Raw genomic sequence first — 16114 nt, forward strand, 5'->3', positions numbered from 1 at the left:
TGTAAGACATGTCTTGTGTCCTCCAGAGAAGTTCATCCAGAATGTCTTGAAGAACATCGGAAAACAGCACCTGGACGTGGACAACCTGACACCGCATGACGTGGACCAGCTGTCAAACCTGATCGTGGACGCTTTGCATGTCGTGGACCATGACCAGGCTGGGGATCGGGGACGGGCACAACTTGGACCGAGAGACTTGGAAGGGGAGTTGAGTGACGGAAAGCAAGAAAAGGATGATGAGAAGAATGATGAGAAGAAGTTAATGGAAGGAGCTCCAACTGTGAGGATCACACCTACTGACGTTCCTCAAGGTACAACAGCAACTCTTCTTATTTCTTCTTTTTAGTTGCGATCAAACATGGCTGGATAGTATAATCCTGGTTAATACATCACAGTATGCCCCCTAGTGGCTGTAGATGGTTTAGTAAGTGCTGTGATCTTCTAGTGATGCCATGACGGTATTGCTTTTGTTGTGGCCAAGGCCAAGTCCAATCAACTCTAAAAGCAATCCAATGGAAGTCCATATATGTTAAGCTATTGTAAGCAATTTTTTTCAACAACATTGCTTACCTTCTTTTTTTTACACTTGTATGACCCATAGGAATGTTAATATGTTCCTTAACAAATAGCCTGTATGCATGCATGCTTGCCACAGTTGGACCCTAGAACAGATCGTTTACATTTGCATTATTTCCTATGAGAAAATGGATGAATCAATTCAGGTTCTTGAGTCGGGATTTACCTGTTTTTATGGCCTCGTTTCCTGCTGTTTTTGATGAGCACAATAAATGGACGTTTTTCCCTAACAGAAGTCCACCAACAGACAGACAACAAGAACATGGAGGACAAGGTGAGATCACCTTTTTATTATCATTTTCTTTAATGGACAAAGCAACCATCTTCATTTGGATCAGCACCAAATTGTACTCTGTTTACTTGTCATTATCCGGGTATTATCATAAATGCATGATTGTATAGTCTGTGCTGATTTTGAATACATTTTTGACCACATGTTATTTTTTTTTGCTATTATGTCTCTAATTTACCCGTAAAGTCTACGTCAGCTACTGGATGTTGAAATTTCCTTGGGGATCAATAAACGTCAGGCAGCCCTTGTGTGACAGCATGGTCCAGCCAGCCCGGCGCCCCCCCACTCGGTCCCCTAAGGCGAGACCTGGTTTTGGTGATGAAGAATGTAGTTCTATGTAGTGGCTGGGGTTCCACACTGGGTGGGTGTTTTCAAGGCCACAGCCCAGCCACTACTGGGAACTGTGTTCTTCATCACCAAGTAGGGGGTAAGTGGCTGTTGATGGACTACACAGCTGATGGGAATGTCATAACTTTACGTCGAAAAATCAAAACTGTCCCTTTAAGACGTCAGGGGGTGTGGTTTACCAAGCCAGTGTGTACTATGTCTTTCCTTCCAGCCTGAGAGTCCAAACGTGTTCAGCAAACTTCTGGCCTACTTGGACCAAAGTCCCTTCACTGACCCCCCTCTTCCTCCTCCTGGACCTCAGAGGAGGGCGGGGCTCGAGAATGTCCAGAGCCGCACCCGCGAGGGGGGCGAGGCGCTACAGAAGAAGGACACCACCCAGTCCGTGGAGGAGGTGTCAGAGGTGGAGGGCTGGGTCAAGGAAGTGGCCCCGCCCCCTGCGGCGCTGAAATATGAGGAGGCGCATAAGAAGATGCTGAACGTCCCTGAGCTCCAGCTGGACGTCAAAGCCGACAGGAACAAGGTGGATGACGTCTTTGGCTACGTCATCACCGACACCGAGTGAGTACTTCCTGTTCTCGCTCCGGCTGAGATATTAAGATATCCTGATACCTGGTATCATGTGATGAACACTATTCTTCTTTCCTTCCTCCTTCCTCCTCCTATGTATTATCATCATCATCTTCAGCGGCTTGCAGACTGATGAAGGTCTGCACATGATGGAGATCCTGGCTCGCATGGCCAGAATCCAAATGACCGACTTTGCTGAGCTCTCGTATGTATTAAACACGCACACACACGTTGTACGACCACCCACATCACTGTGCTGCTGCGTGGGCCTCCACGCTTCTCCTGCTTTTATGCATCTTTTGTTCCCTGCTGGCCTGAATGAAAAGTGGAGAACACACTCTGCCAGGGGGAGTACATGGTGGTGTCAGGGCCAGGGGTCCTTTTTGGATGTGCCCAGCAGGGGGAGCTGCTGGCAATTTGTCAGCGTGGTCTCTTCTCTCCGCCATGAAAGACAAAAGCTCCCCATTGATGCTGTGGGTCTGATTTATACTGCATGCTTTGTTTCTTTACCACCCTGATTCCAGGGGGGGCCTCTGTCCGTGGTGCAGCTGGGCAGCATAGCTCTGCGGCCACGCTGTGCCTCACATTTACTCCAGCCACAACATTAGGAACAGTCAAGGCTTCGAGCATCAGTCTCACAGATGATGCTATCAGCCGCTCTGTTGGCTGGTGACGTGGACATGGTTGTGGACGTGGACGTGGTTGGCCTTTAACCACAATGGGGCGCCAAATAATGTCGTCCACGACATACCTGTTAGTCAGCGTAGATGAGAGGTGAAGTGATGTAACGTCTGCCTGGGCTGTGGGACGGCGGGAAGGGGGTCATGTCAAGAGTCGCCACCAGGGGGGGAGAGTGGGCTGATACTGGCTAAATGTAGGATGATGAGGATGGAGGCAAGCAAGGATGCGGACTGGTAAAAATACATGAATGGGATTTTTATCCACATCTCACACGCATACACACTCTTGACTCCTGCCTCACAATGTAGAGCTCCTTATTTGTCCTTTAACGGCCAAAAAAGAAAAGAAAATATGGATATTATTTACGAGGTTGAAGGTGGCGTATGAGCGGATGTCATCGATCAAGTAGACATGAGTGATTTCCTCACATCATCCCAGCCTCAGCTGGCTGATGGATGACAGCGCGCACTTGATGGATGCTTCTAGCGCTTTGCTGGAAGCGCAAATAATAGTCTCGCCTTATTTTCACGCTTCCCACTCGGTTACTTCCTGTGGGATTTACTTTGTGGTGGAATAGATGTATATTTTATATACACACACACACACACACACACACACACACACACACACACACACACACACACACACACACACACACATATATATATACATTTTTTTATATATACATGTGTATATATGTACATACATATATATCATATATATATGTACATATACATAGGTGTATTATCTAACGGTAAACATCCATACATCCTTTTTCTATGCCGCTTATCCTCACGAGGGTCGCGGGTATGCTGGAGCCTATCCCAACTGTCTTCGGGTGAGAGGCGGGGTACACCCTGGACTGGTGGCCAGCCAATCACAGGGCACATATAGACAAACAACCATTCACACTCACATTCATACCTATGGACAATTTGGAGTGGCCAATTAACCTAGCATGTTTTTGGAATGTGGGAGGAAACCGGAGTACCCGGAGAAAAGCCACGCATGCATGGGGAGAACATGCAAACTCCACAGGGAGATGCCCAAGCGGAGAATAGAAACAGGGTAAACAATGTAGCAATATAGGATCAGAATGCAACACTAATAATGTAATAATAATGATGCAAGGTCAAAGTGTCCACGGAGAGTTGTCATATTCAGGGATGTCCCTGATAGCTCTCCACCGTGAAAATGTGTTGAATTGAAAATGTATGTTGTATGGGTTCAGCACCATCTACTGGATCTGGTGGGTCACTGCCTCACCGGTACTGAATGCAAGTTGACTGAAACAACCATAAAAGGACGTCTTGTATTGGATCTAATGAGCTTGTGTAGCCCATGAAGTTAGTAAGTTTTATTAAAGCATGTTTTTAAGATAGAATGAATGAGGTATGCAGTGGCCACTTTCATATTTATAACGTTTTGTTTATTTAACACAATAAACCTCGTCCAATCCACACACCGGCCATTTTCAAAAGACAGCCCTTCCAAGCCATTTTAGGCCATTTTGGCACACAGAATATTGTTTTCTATGACTATATAAACATGGAACCCACGAAAAGAAAGAAAAAAAAATAGACTCTTGTCTTTCATCCGATGCTGGAGCCTATCCCAGCTGTCTTCGGGCGACAGGCGGGGTACACCCTGGCCTGGTTGCCAGCCAATCACAGTCGCTGAGTGTGTTAATGCATGCAAATGATCCATGCAAGCACATCAGATGCACTTCTGCCACCTTGGTAGCTGCACCGTTGCATACTGTCCATGTTAATATTTAGTTTGGCCTGAACTGTATGCCACCTCTTGCTAGAAGTCAGCTGGGATAGGCTCCAGCATCCCTCATGAGGATAAGCTACATAGAAAATGGATGGATTGGTTTGGCCTGATCACATCTTTCAGCTCCGGAATGTGAATACTAAAAAATATCAATTTACATTGATACACTAGTTTTTTTTGTTGCCTCAAAAGACAGGGTTTCAGTAGCAAAAATATATTTTTCTTTATTTTTCTCAATCTGCTGCTCCGCCCATGTGAGTGCCCGACCCTTGGAAAAGCCGTGTACCATGCAATGCTTTTTTGTAATGGTAACGGTAATGGTTTTATTTCATTTGAACATGCATCAGATTACAATTGAGTGCATCCCATAATCAGTTCCCAGTTCCACATGTCCAAAAGGAGTAGGAAGAAGCAAATCTTATTAAATCCTACCCCTCTATCTGGTACTTTTACAATCAGTAACTGTTACATTTGTTCACTTCCTGCTTTCCATAATACAGTTTAAGACAAATTTTCTTCGAGAACTAAAACATCAGCACCGTCCGCAAATGGTCCCCCAGCCACGCTTTAGACACCGCTGCCAGAGTCGTATATATTTGTAGCGTGTGCTGTGTGTGGATCAGCTCGGCGTGTAAAAGCCACTCCAAAGCAGACAATTGGAATCCATTAAGCTGACGTGAAAAGCTGCCGCTTAAATCCCAGAGAACACGGAACATATTTGTGGCGGCAGCACGAGGAGGAGTTCCATTCACGTTGTGTCGCTGTTTCACAGCAGCGGCGCTGCAGTGGCCCTCAATGCATTCTGGGATGGATGAGGACATCCATCTTACTTGTGGGCCTTTAGTGGGAATTACAGCAGAGAAAACAAAAGGTTAATCTGATTGGGCGGCTCTGCTCCCGCCCCCCCCGACCACCCAGACTCTCCGTCTCCGTCTTTCAGTGACTCCTGATTTATTTGGCGGGCACACAACGCTCCAGGAAAAGCTCTATATGTCTTCTTCTTGTGCTTCTTCAGCAACAAACTGATTGAACATCCTTTGCTGAAGCTAAACTCCGTGACTCAGCACAGCACAGAACATTTGGAACACATAATATCTTGAACTGAATGAACATAGGGTCGCATGGTGCACGAGTGGCTAGCATGCTGGCCATACAGTCAGGAGATATGGAAGATCTGGCTTTGAATCCCCGTTGGCTCTGTTGGGCCTCTCTTTGTGGAGTTTGCATGTTCTCTCCTTGTGTGCATCCTTTTTTATGTCCGCTTTCCTCCCACATTCCAAAACTATGCATCTTAGGTTAACTGGTGACTAACTTGTCTAAATGTGCCCGGCGACTGACTGGCAACCAGTCCGGGGTTGACCCTGCCTCCCTGCCAAAGTCAGCCGGGATAGAGGGATAGGCATACCCCCGCCCCCCTAGTAAGGATGAGCAGCATAGTAAATGAATGAATATATGTTCCATGTTATTGACCGTCATGAAAACAACGTAAGGAAAACAATCAGACTGCACTTCCGGAATAACAAACAAAAAACAGACTGTGTATATATATTTATGTTTATTCTGGATATTTTGTATTTTCATTCTTTTTTTATAGATGTGTCTGCACCTACAAATTCCTAGTATGTGTTTGATCATACCTGGCAATAAACCATTTCTGATTCTGATGACAAACTTGACCACTAGGTCTTAGCCTAAAAAACCTTTTCCCTATGTCTATATGTTTGCTCCCACATTAGGGACAGCATTGTGACGTATATGTAGTGCTATTTATTTAGTAGTTCTGTTTTTTCAAGGGAGTATGAGTTTGTTTTCTTGGACTCACCATCCGGCGTGGCTGATTCCCATGTTAGAAAAACACAAGTGAAAGAATATGCACCCTTTTCAACATGAAATGTAGCTCTAAGTACCAACGTTTGCGGAGGAAGATGTTTACCAACATTTCCCGCCAAGTAATGCAACTTTTAGTTAGGGTTTTAAAGTTTACTCTCTGAGTGAAAGGAAGTAAGTGCGGAGTTTAAAGCATTGGACTTGGTCATGGTCACTTGGTCATTCAGATATGGTCATATCTGAAGGTTCTAGTCAGGACTCAAGCAGCAGCATTATGGGAGCCTGATGAGAAACCGTTACAGTAGTCTAGCGTGCAGGACGCAAAGGCTCACATTCTTCCATTTTCTGTATGCATCCCACCATTGGACAAATTGGAATTGGAGTGAATAGAATTGGAATGAACCTTCCTCAGGAGATATATCTTGTAACGTATGTTTATATGTGTGTCTTTCAGAGTGGTGGGCCCTGCCGTTACCTTCAAAGTGAGTCCAAACCGTCACAACGTCAGCACCGCCGACGTAGTACACGTGGCTGGTAGGTTTGTTCTGCAAATGTATGATTTCTGGGCTCTACTTCTGGACTCTTTGGTTCTGGTTCACGTGCTATAGTATGCAAGCGTACAGCAGCTCTCTACTGACACCTTGGTTGCTTACTTTAGCTGTAAAATTCATTCATTTTCTACCGCTTATCCTCATGAGGGTCGTGGGGGTGCAGGAGCCTATCCCAGCTGTCTTGGGGCGAGAGGCGGGGTACACCCTAGACTGGTCGCCAGCCAATCACAGGGCACATATAGACAAACAACCATTCACACTCACATTCATACCTACGGACAGTTTGGAGTGGCCAATTAACCTAGCATGTTTTTGGAATGTGGGAGGAAACCGGATTACCCGGAGAAAACCCACGCATGCACGGGGAGAAATGCAAACAACACAATACAAACGAGCGTGGAATCGAACTCGGGTCTCCTAGCTGTATGTGTAAAATTCAGTGAGATGAAATGAAATGAAAACAATGTTAAAATAAACAAATCTGAATGTAAATGATAACAATCGGGTCAAACAAATGTGCATCACACTTGTATTTCTTTCATCTCTCGAGAGGCTGTCAGCATTCTTCCCGTTGTTTTTTATCACTTCATCAACACCCTCCACTCATTACATACACACACATACACATACACGCTGTTGATGTGTTAAAGTGTTAATGCTATTTGCCGCCATTGTTGTTAATGCACTTTTATGCAATTTTATGAAAACAGAAGTCAATTAAAACTACAAGCACTTAACATGTGTGTGTGTGGGGGGGGGGGGGCACAAGCAAAAAAATAGACCAACATATGTCATAATTTCATTAAAACCAAACAGTAGCATTTGAAAGTGTATTTAGTGAAAATGTTTTTATTTTGCATATATCTCAAGATTCAATGATAATAATATTTTAGACTAAAACAATACTTAGATGTAGCATGTACACATAAAAGTATGATGCCAAAGAGTGCAAAAACAAGGTGTTGCCAGTCCCTGTAGCACTGCATATATGCAACAATAAATAATGCATGTCTGCTTAAAACATGAATAAATAAATAGCTCCCAGGATAATAAACACCAGAATCAAAGTAATAGTCATAGTTAAACCACTGAAATAATAGAAATACAATTCTAGTCAACAATTAATACATTTACATGCAGATAGTTTAAAAAAAAAAAAACATACACATGGGGTCTTATCTATTCTTATTTCCCAATTTGATGACTTTTGAAGTACGTTGAGTCTGCAGTGAGGAACTGTGTACTTTGTACCCCACGGTAGCAGCTCAAACTCACCGCAGGGTGTGTGATGGATCATCGACCATCTCCCGCTCATAAATCTTTTGACAGGAGCAGAGTTCTTTTGTATCCATGCATTAGTTGACCTGGTTTATTCTTTAGTTGCACAGATAGCTTACCAAACCAAACTGTCATACCGTGTCTAATTCGGCTTTCTAATGCCGCTCTGTAAAAGATGGAAATACAACCACTGTTGTAACCTGCAGCAGATGAGAGTGTTCAGTGAACATACCGAGATACTTGTATGGCTGCACCTGAGCAGTGGCTGGGTGGTGGATGACCACAGGCCTGTGCTCACCCATACCCCGGGGGTCAAACACCATTTCCCGGGTCGTGTTCACATTTAAGACAAGATGGTTGTCATCCATAAAGTAGTCGTATATATCATTGTTCTTTTTCATCAGTACTGCAATTTGCAGTGTTATTTGGGTTGGAACTTCTCCATGCATCTGGGTACAGAGTGAACAGGACCGGTGACCTCTGACCTCCCTGCGCTCTCTTTTAATTCCAGATACGGTTGCAAAAAAACCCCAAAAAGTACCACTTAATAAGAAAAGGATGAACTTCCAAATCATTCATCCGCTCATTCAAAGATGAAATGTATTAAAACTAGAGCTGGAATCCTCCGAGTGCTTAGTAATAAAATCTTTCTGTAGCTCACGTATGTAATTGGAAGTACCAGATACAACATGTGACACGTGTGAAATATTTGAGCCTAGCTAAAGCTTAGCAGTGTTTATGCTGCACAAGTTGCGTGTGACCGAATCGATGGTGACCCCGGTCCCCCCGGGTTCCAGGGGTCAGCGTGTTGCAGGCCGACTGAGCAGTCGTGCTGTTGCATTTTAAGAAGCTGATGCTCGTGTCACGTGCGGCCGCCATTGTGAGACCTCGCCATTGTCAAACGTGGGGGTGGATGTCAAGATGGTGGGCAGCCAGGCGCTGACCTTTATTGTTGCGGCGGGGGCGGGAGGGGCGATGGGGGCTCGGAGGCTACTTCCAGCGGTGCATCACGGCCGTGAGAACGGGCCCCCAAGAATAGGCCGGAGGTCAGGGTCAGGACAGCGAGCAGCTCAATTAGCACTTAAAGCAGCTGAGGCACCCTACGCCCGACGCCGGCTGTTCTCTTGACTTCTGCTCTTCAGCACGGAACCGCTACGACTTAAAAGTGGGTTTGGACCTTATGCGGACACCGGGCCAGCACGCTGAACTAGCATTTAACACTAGCGTTCTAGTTTTCTTCCACTTCTGGAAGATGAATCCTACTGGACACTTCAATTATCACGATACTTTAACGATAATAATGCTCCGTTTTTGAGTGACACATGCTGGAGGAAGTCTTCAGCATGTTTGGTTTCGTCAACTGCAGCCATGCATTCCTCCTTTTATTTGTATTAGAACTCATTAATATGTGCCAGTGTGACAGCTGTCTATCATCGTATTAAAGCATGAAGTGATGAATGAGCTTGTGTGTGTGTGGGTGGGGGGTTGGGGGGTGGTGAGATATACTGGATGTAAAAAAACAGAAATTGGGTTATGTTAAATTGGGTTATGGCTGCGCGGTGATCGAGTGGTTAGCGCGCAGACCTCACAGCTAGGAGACCCGAGTTCAATTCCACCCTCGACCATCTCTGTGTGGAGTTTGCATGTTCTCCCCGTGCATGCATGGGTCCCCCCCCCCCCATTCCAAAAACATGCAAATTGTCCATAGGTATGAATGTGAGTGTGAATGGTTGTTTGTCTATATGTGCCCTGTGATTGGCTGGCCACCAATCCAGGGTGCACCCCGCCTCTCTCCCGAAGACAGCTGGGATAGGCTCCAGCACCCCCGCGACCCTTGTGAGGATAAGCGGTAGAAAATGAATGAATGAATAAATATACATTAAAATGATCCCATACATAAATATTAATGAGTCATCATTATGATACTAATCACATCTACAGCGATAACATAATACTGGTAATATTTATAATAATGCTAATGATGATGTGTAGGGCGTTCACAAGGTGTCTTTGCATGATTGCAAAGTGGTCCTGATGCTGTTTGTAGGATGAGGAGGTGGTTTAGGTGACTGCGTTGGGGTAGAGGGGGGCTTTTCTCTCCTTCCCTCCACTTTCCACGTCCTCCGAGTAGATTAGCATAGATGTGCACGCTGACAGGCTGACCTTCAACGCAGCTAAACTCTCGTCAAAATGCCAAACGTAATTACTGAGCTCTTTAGGTCAAAGTAATGTGTTTCATCCGGTGCTCACTTTGCCTGCTTATTGATGCTCGCTCTTCCTCTCGCCTCCTGGTGTGTCAGTGGCCTAGTCCAGCCAGGAGGAAATATATGTTTCATTTCTTATATTCACACAAGTTGCTTTATGGAAGGGGTGTAACCATTCATTTTAGTAACAATATGATTTGTATCAGGATTCATGGTTGCGGATACAATTCAGGGATGATATTGGTTCATTGAGAACGTACCATCTGATGTGAAGGTAAAAACCTAACATATCTAAATTAACTTGTCTGAATATAGGAAATTAAACGTATACCGCAATTTCCTATAGAGCGCCCCGATTAAGGCACAGCAACTCAATTTAAAGAAAAAAAAATTGTACAAAAATTGCCCCAGGTGGCCACGTCGTAACATGGAATATTCAGTACACACAAAGGTGTTACACAGAAAGATTTTTGGAAACTTTTGATTAAATAAATGTAACCCACCTAATCAGAAAATAACCTACCATAAAAGTCATTCATCGGTGTTTAAAGCCATGTTCTTTAGCATCAGCCTTGTAATTCCTTCATCACACACTTTGTCAGTCTCTTTTGTTGTTGTTCTCTGTGCCAATTTCTTCTTGAGGCAAGTCCACCCTTTAGCTTGGGCCGGCTTCTTCATCACACAGTTTTTCAGCCTTTTGAAACCCACTGGTGATAGTGGATTTTTTTGGACACATTATATTGGAATTATATTAGAAAGACACACTATAAACCTTGTAATCTTACCTCCATTTGCTGCTCCCAGCGTCACTCGGCGGCTCCGATGATGAGACGTGAGACGCCTTTTTCCATCGGAGTTCAACATCTGCTGTGGTCCAAACAGACGCTTTAGTAATTCTACACTTGATCAAACTTAAGATTTGTCAGATCAAAAAAGATTGCTCCAGAAGACTTCAAAATGTAATACGAGCGTCCACTTCACTTGTCCAATTCACTACATCCACAAGCTAGTGGTTCTCTATTTTCTGTCATGCCCTCTTGAGGGGACAAAAATGATTTGTGTCCCCACCCTGGTTTGAAATACTCTTGAGAAACGGATAATATTTATCTATAAAAGCAGCTTATTTGCAGAAAATGATCTAAGAAGACAAAACATAAAATTTAAACATACAATCCCAAAGTAATCCCCCAACAATAAGGGTCAAACTGTGTCATGAAAGTGTAAAAATAAGTTAACATTCAAATGTTAAACAATAAAACAGTAATGTTACTAATTATTTGGTGCTTGCTGACCTTGGATAACTAAAAACAACAGTGTTGTAATTTAACCCGTGAAGAGATCCATAATAGCCTTTTCGCTCCACAGCGACAGGACGGTGTGAAGGTGCCTCTTGGCTTTATTTATTATTCATAATCTCATTTAAATCCTCCCGCCTTGCGTATAATTGATAAGCCGTTAGTGCTGCAATCCCAGTCCAAGGCAGGAAGTGGCCTGGTCGGGTCTGAAACTTGAATCATTTACATTTTCTACATGGAGAGCAAAGGATTGAGAGTGGAACGGTCTGCTGGAAGTTTTTAATATCCTCGCCAGTAATGAAGCTGTCTGTCTGATTAGTGGATCTAATTATTACCTCTCGCCACTTAAACCGCGTTCTGTCATGGAATGAAACATTCCAAGGGAGCGTCTTTCTGGTGACGTCACAAAAGCAAACATTGACATTTGGAGCACTCGGCCCTTCGCAGCCTGATGAGGCCCCCCGCAACCCGCAGGCTCATTTTTATCCATCCTTGCTGCGCCTGATGAGATGTAGCCTCAGCCAGACTGATTGGTCTGTCTCAAGGGCTCCGTCTTTGATTACCACTGCACTCACGAACAGCCCGCTGCCCTCCTCCTCTACCCCTCATGACTTGTTTCTCAATGCCAGCTGGAGGAGCAAACCTTGTTAGCATGCTAGCATCGCTAAAACGAACCTCGCCTGTAGCGCCGGCCAGAATTGTTTCTTATTCTAGAAATAATAATTTTACAACTGGATCATACAGTTATGGTACAGGATGATATGGTATATGGCAATATGTTACATAATACAGTATGTTGAAGTAAGAGGAGAAGAGCTTGGAAGAGGGCAGAGAGCTTATCTGGCTTACAGACACGCCCATATAAGGAAGTCCACCCCTCTGTGACATCACAAAGGGGCCGTTTTACCATGTCTTTTGAAACCTAGTGTTTTCAGCCATCCCAACCTTCTTTCAGGGCTCACTTCCCAATGCGCAAACCTCATTATCTTAAACTTTGGCAACATTTAACACCAGAATCCAACATTCTAACTACAGTTATAGGTCAGAAAAGTGGGGAAAGCATCATAGGTCCCCTTTAACACCAGAATCCAACATTCTAACTACATTTATAGGTCAGAAAGGGGAAAGCATCATAGGTCCCCTTTAACACCAGAATCCAACATTCTAACTACATTTATAGGTCAGAAAGGGGAAAGCATCATAGGTCCCTTTAACAATGTACCAAAACACCACCCCAACTGTTTGCAGGTGTTTCAGAAATCCACCCATCTTCTTCCGCTCATCCGATAGGGAAATAGGAAAGCCCAGACTTCCTCTTCCCGGTTACTTCATACAGTCCTTCTCAGCAGATCCCAAGGCATTCCCAGGCCAGTTGAGAAACATAGTCTCTTCAACATGTCCGAGGCCTCCTACCGGTTGAATGTGCCCCGACCACCTCCCCGAGGAAGTGTCCGTGAGGCATCCTGATTAAATGTTCAAGCTACTTCACCTCTCTCTTCTCAATGGTCACTACCCAAAGCTCACGACCGTGGGTTTCTTCCACATGAAAACCCTTAAGTACAGCTCAGACCCAGCTCTACATACTCCTATTCCTTTCCTTTCCCTTCTGGAGAAACGGTGTGATGCGGGTTCATGGAGGGCAAATAACTTTTAAGTAAAAATAAATAACGTATTTTACGGATTATAAGTCCCACTTTTTTCATAGGTTGGCTGTTCCTGCAACTTATACTCCAGAGCGTCTTATAAATGAAAAAAGTGTTTGTTACATTAACACTGGAAAACCTTTTGTGTTCATGTTTATTTTTGGTGTAGCTGAATAACCATTGTGTTAGCATATCTTACACCTATTCAGCCTGTTCTCTATTCTTTTATTGTTAGAATTTGCCTTCAAAGAGGACGTAATGTCTGTTTTGGTCAAGTAGTTTGGAAAATAAATTACCCGCAAAAAATGTGACTTATACTCCAGTGCGATTTATGCATGTTTTTTTCTACCTAATTATGCATTTTTGGCCTTGTGCGACTTATACTCCGGAGTGACTTATAGTCCAGAAAATACAGTAACTTGTTTGCTGTGAACTACACTACTACTAACGCTAGGGTGTGATTGTTGTCATTGAATGGCCTCGTTTGCAGAAGAAGACTAAGCTCTATGCTATTACGTGAGAAGCTGTCCTTGAAGAAGCAATCATGCTAATGCATAGTATAACTCTCTACAACTCTTTAGTGTTGGTGAGCATGTCTTTAAATGACATCCGCTTCGGTTTTGGGGTTGTTGCTCCTGAGAAGCATTGAAATAAATCACCATTTTGCTAGATGGAGTTCACAATTTAAATACAAACTCTCTGCTATCCAGTTGTCATTGATACATTCATTTTAGATGATGTCAATGTCATCTAAATTGTTGCATATAAACATTCCAGGCTTACTTTCCAAACAAAAGTAGTGCTAAAGATTTTGGTTGTGAGTGTTGTCTCTTGGGAATTTTATGTTGTTATGACCGGCACCATGACACCCCACGGAGACTGTCGTTTAGGTATCCAAACATTGTACTCTTTTAATTTTACGTGAATTGGTGCTCGGTAATACAGATGCAATTTGGTCAATGCCTGTAAAACCCATCCATATTCAAGATATATTCATTTTCCCAAATGAACTTTGCACGTGTGTTTGCGTGCATGTGAATAACTTTCTACCACCCTCCCTCGCAGGACTATAAGGAACACCCTCATTGATGCTAAATCTCAATGGATCATAGATTCATTCAATTCGGCAGAATCTGTGGAAAAATGTGTTGTCTTGCTGGAAACGATAGAGCAATGGTGATGTCAATGAAAGTCTTGAGTCAAATCCCGAGACGAGTTCCAAGTTACATGATGGGTATTTTTGTTTACCTGGTATCAGGATCAGTGTGCTTTCTCCTATCATTGTTTTTTAAAGGCGCTGTATCCTTGGGTTCTAACCTCACGGTCACCGTCCACTGTTTCATGTGTTGGGAGATGCCAGGACAAAAGAGCTTCAAAGGCTGCGAGTGACATTTAGTGTTTTTTTTTAGTGTTTGCTATCTTCAAAGACCAGTCCCTGCTTTGTACTTCCTCTTTTTGTGCATAATTAATGAAGCCCCGCCTTCCTTTCCGCTCTCCTAGGCTGCATGCCCTTATTAATAAGAGAGTGCACGTTCATTTTCACATTTCTCAACTTTCCCAAGCTCATTGTGGTCAGGACCTTCTGGAAAGTTCCATGTGTACAGTAAGCACATCTTGGATAGTCGGTACCGTATTTTATCCAAGAAGAAAGCAGCTGTTTTGTACTGGGCTTTTCAAAATCCAAATGTGACCGCTCATGAGCTGGTGGCTTTTTGCGCTAGTTCCTTTTAATGCTGTTGTTGTTACCTTGACAACCAGTTTGCAAGGTGTCCTTTCCCTTGCCAGTGTGTCATGTGGAATATAGCGGTTCTCGCTGGAAACAAGCGAAAGCAAGTCAAGCTGTTGTTTGAGGAACTGATTAGAATGTCTTCAAACAAAAAGCATGAGCAAAGGTCTGCAAGGCCTCGCACGTGTGTGTGTGTGTTGGTGGCACAGTGGTGGTAATAAGATTGAGCTAAGTGTTGCATTAGCACCTTGAAGTGTAAATAGCTTCTTGAATTGCCTATTAGACCCACATAACCTGATGCTGTGTGTGTGCCTGAGTGTGCGTGCGAGAAATAGAGAATGTAATTAGGAACCTCTTCTTTTGTGTCCCTTCTCGGGTTTGTACTTTAATCTGCGGCTGATGAAAGATGCTGTTTTGTTTCTTCAGCTGCAGGTTCAATATCCTGTGCACCTCCCCCTCCCAGTCCTCTCCTGTTCTTCTGCTGTGTTTTTGCATCATAAAGAGATTTCATCTATCCACCTTTGGCCGGCTTTTAGCTTTGATATTTTTTTATCAGTGCGAACAGGGAAGCGGGAGCGAGTGCAGAGCGAGAGGATGGACGTCCTGGTTGTCCTCAGCTGACAATATCAACTTGCTATCCAGCTGCAGCTAATTAAAAAGATAAGTGGCTGCCTTTGAAGCCATTTTGAATGTTGTTTGTCGCCGTGAATGCTGAAAAGAATCCAGAGAGACACGTAACCAAATATGACTAGTCGTCTTGTAGTGTGAACGCCAGGCCACTAGCTGGCGCTGTGAGGCCTGGTCATGATGGCAGACGATGACGTCTCAGGTGTGTGCTTACGCTTTTGAGTGCATGAGTGCATTCATGCTGGGAAGTCAAAAGGCAGTGCACACAACATGCATTTTGGCTACATAGCGGAAGGGGAGAGACTTCATTGAAATATTGGCGGCAGAGGACACGCAATGGCGGCTGATGGTCAAGCTGTGGAAAGTAATGAACAGAAGAAGAAGAAACGGGTAAACACAATCAGTTTTTGGATAATTGAGTTTTATCAACTTGCATGGTGCTGAGTGGTTAGCATGTAGCGCACACAGTCAGGAGATCGGGAATACCTGGGTTGGATTCTCCATGTGAAGTTTGCATGTTCTCCCCGTGCATGTGTGGGTTTTCTCCAGGTACTCCGGTTTCCTCCCACATTCCAAAAACATGCTAGGTTAATTGGCCACGTCAAATTGTCCATAGGTATGAATGTGAGTGGATGTGCCCTGGGATTGGCTGGCCACCAGTCCAGGGTGGACCCCGCCTCTCGCCACAAGACAGCTGGGATAGGCTCCAGCATAACTTGACCC

General features: G+C 44.2%; 1 protein-coding gene and 1 long non-coding RNA gene across 3 annotated transcripts in view; one reads left to right on the forward strand and one right to left on the reverse strand.

Annotated features, from left to right (window-relative positions):
- LOC131120573 (receptor-type tyrosine-protein phosphatase N2-like) overlaps positions 1-16114 on the forward strand; it is a 98255-nt gene that overhangs the window by 13321 nt on the left and 68820 nt on the right. Inside the window, exons 7-11 of the mRNA XM_058065242.1 lie at positions 27-311; positions 810-850; positions 1428-1774; positions 1902-1988; positions 6522-6601. Of these exons, the coding sequence (XP_057921225.1) occupies positions 27-311; positions 810-850; positions 1428-1774; positions 1902-1988; positions 6522-6601 (840 nt within the window). The remainder of the gene's footprint in view (positions 1-26; positions 312-809; positions 851-1427; positions 1775-1901; positions 1989-6521; positions 6602-16114) is intronic.
- LOC131120730 (uncharacterized) lies at positions 1796-14455 on the reverse strand. Of its 2 annotated transcripts, XR_009127380.1 has the most exons (4): positions 14287-14455; positions 10886-10967; positions 10624-10807; positions 1796-5078 (listed from the first exon to the last, which is right to left on the reverse strand). It is a non-coding gene; the product is annotated as an uncharacterized LOC131120730 (long non-coding RNA). The 2 variants fall into 2 exon arrangements; XR_009127328.1 differs by lacking the exon at positions 1796-5078 and having other exon boundaries at positions 7448-10807.

The sequence above is a fragment of the Doryrhamphus excisus genome, chromosome 1 (assembly GCF_030265055.1).
Source record: "Doryrhamphus excisus isolate RoL2022-K1 chromosome 1, RoL_Dexc_1.0, whole genome shotgun sequence".
In the NCBI taxonomy this organism is placed as follows: Eukaryota; Metazoa; Chordata; class Actinopteri; order Syngnathiformes; family Syngnathidae; genus Doryrhamphus; species Doryrhamphus excisus.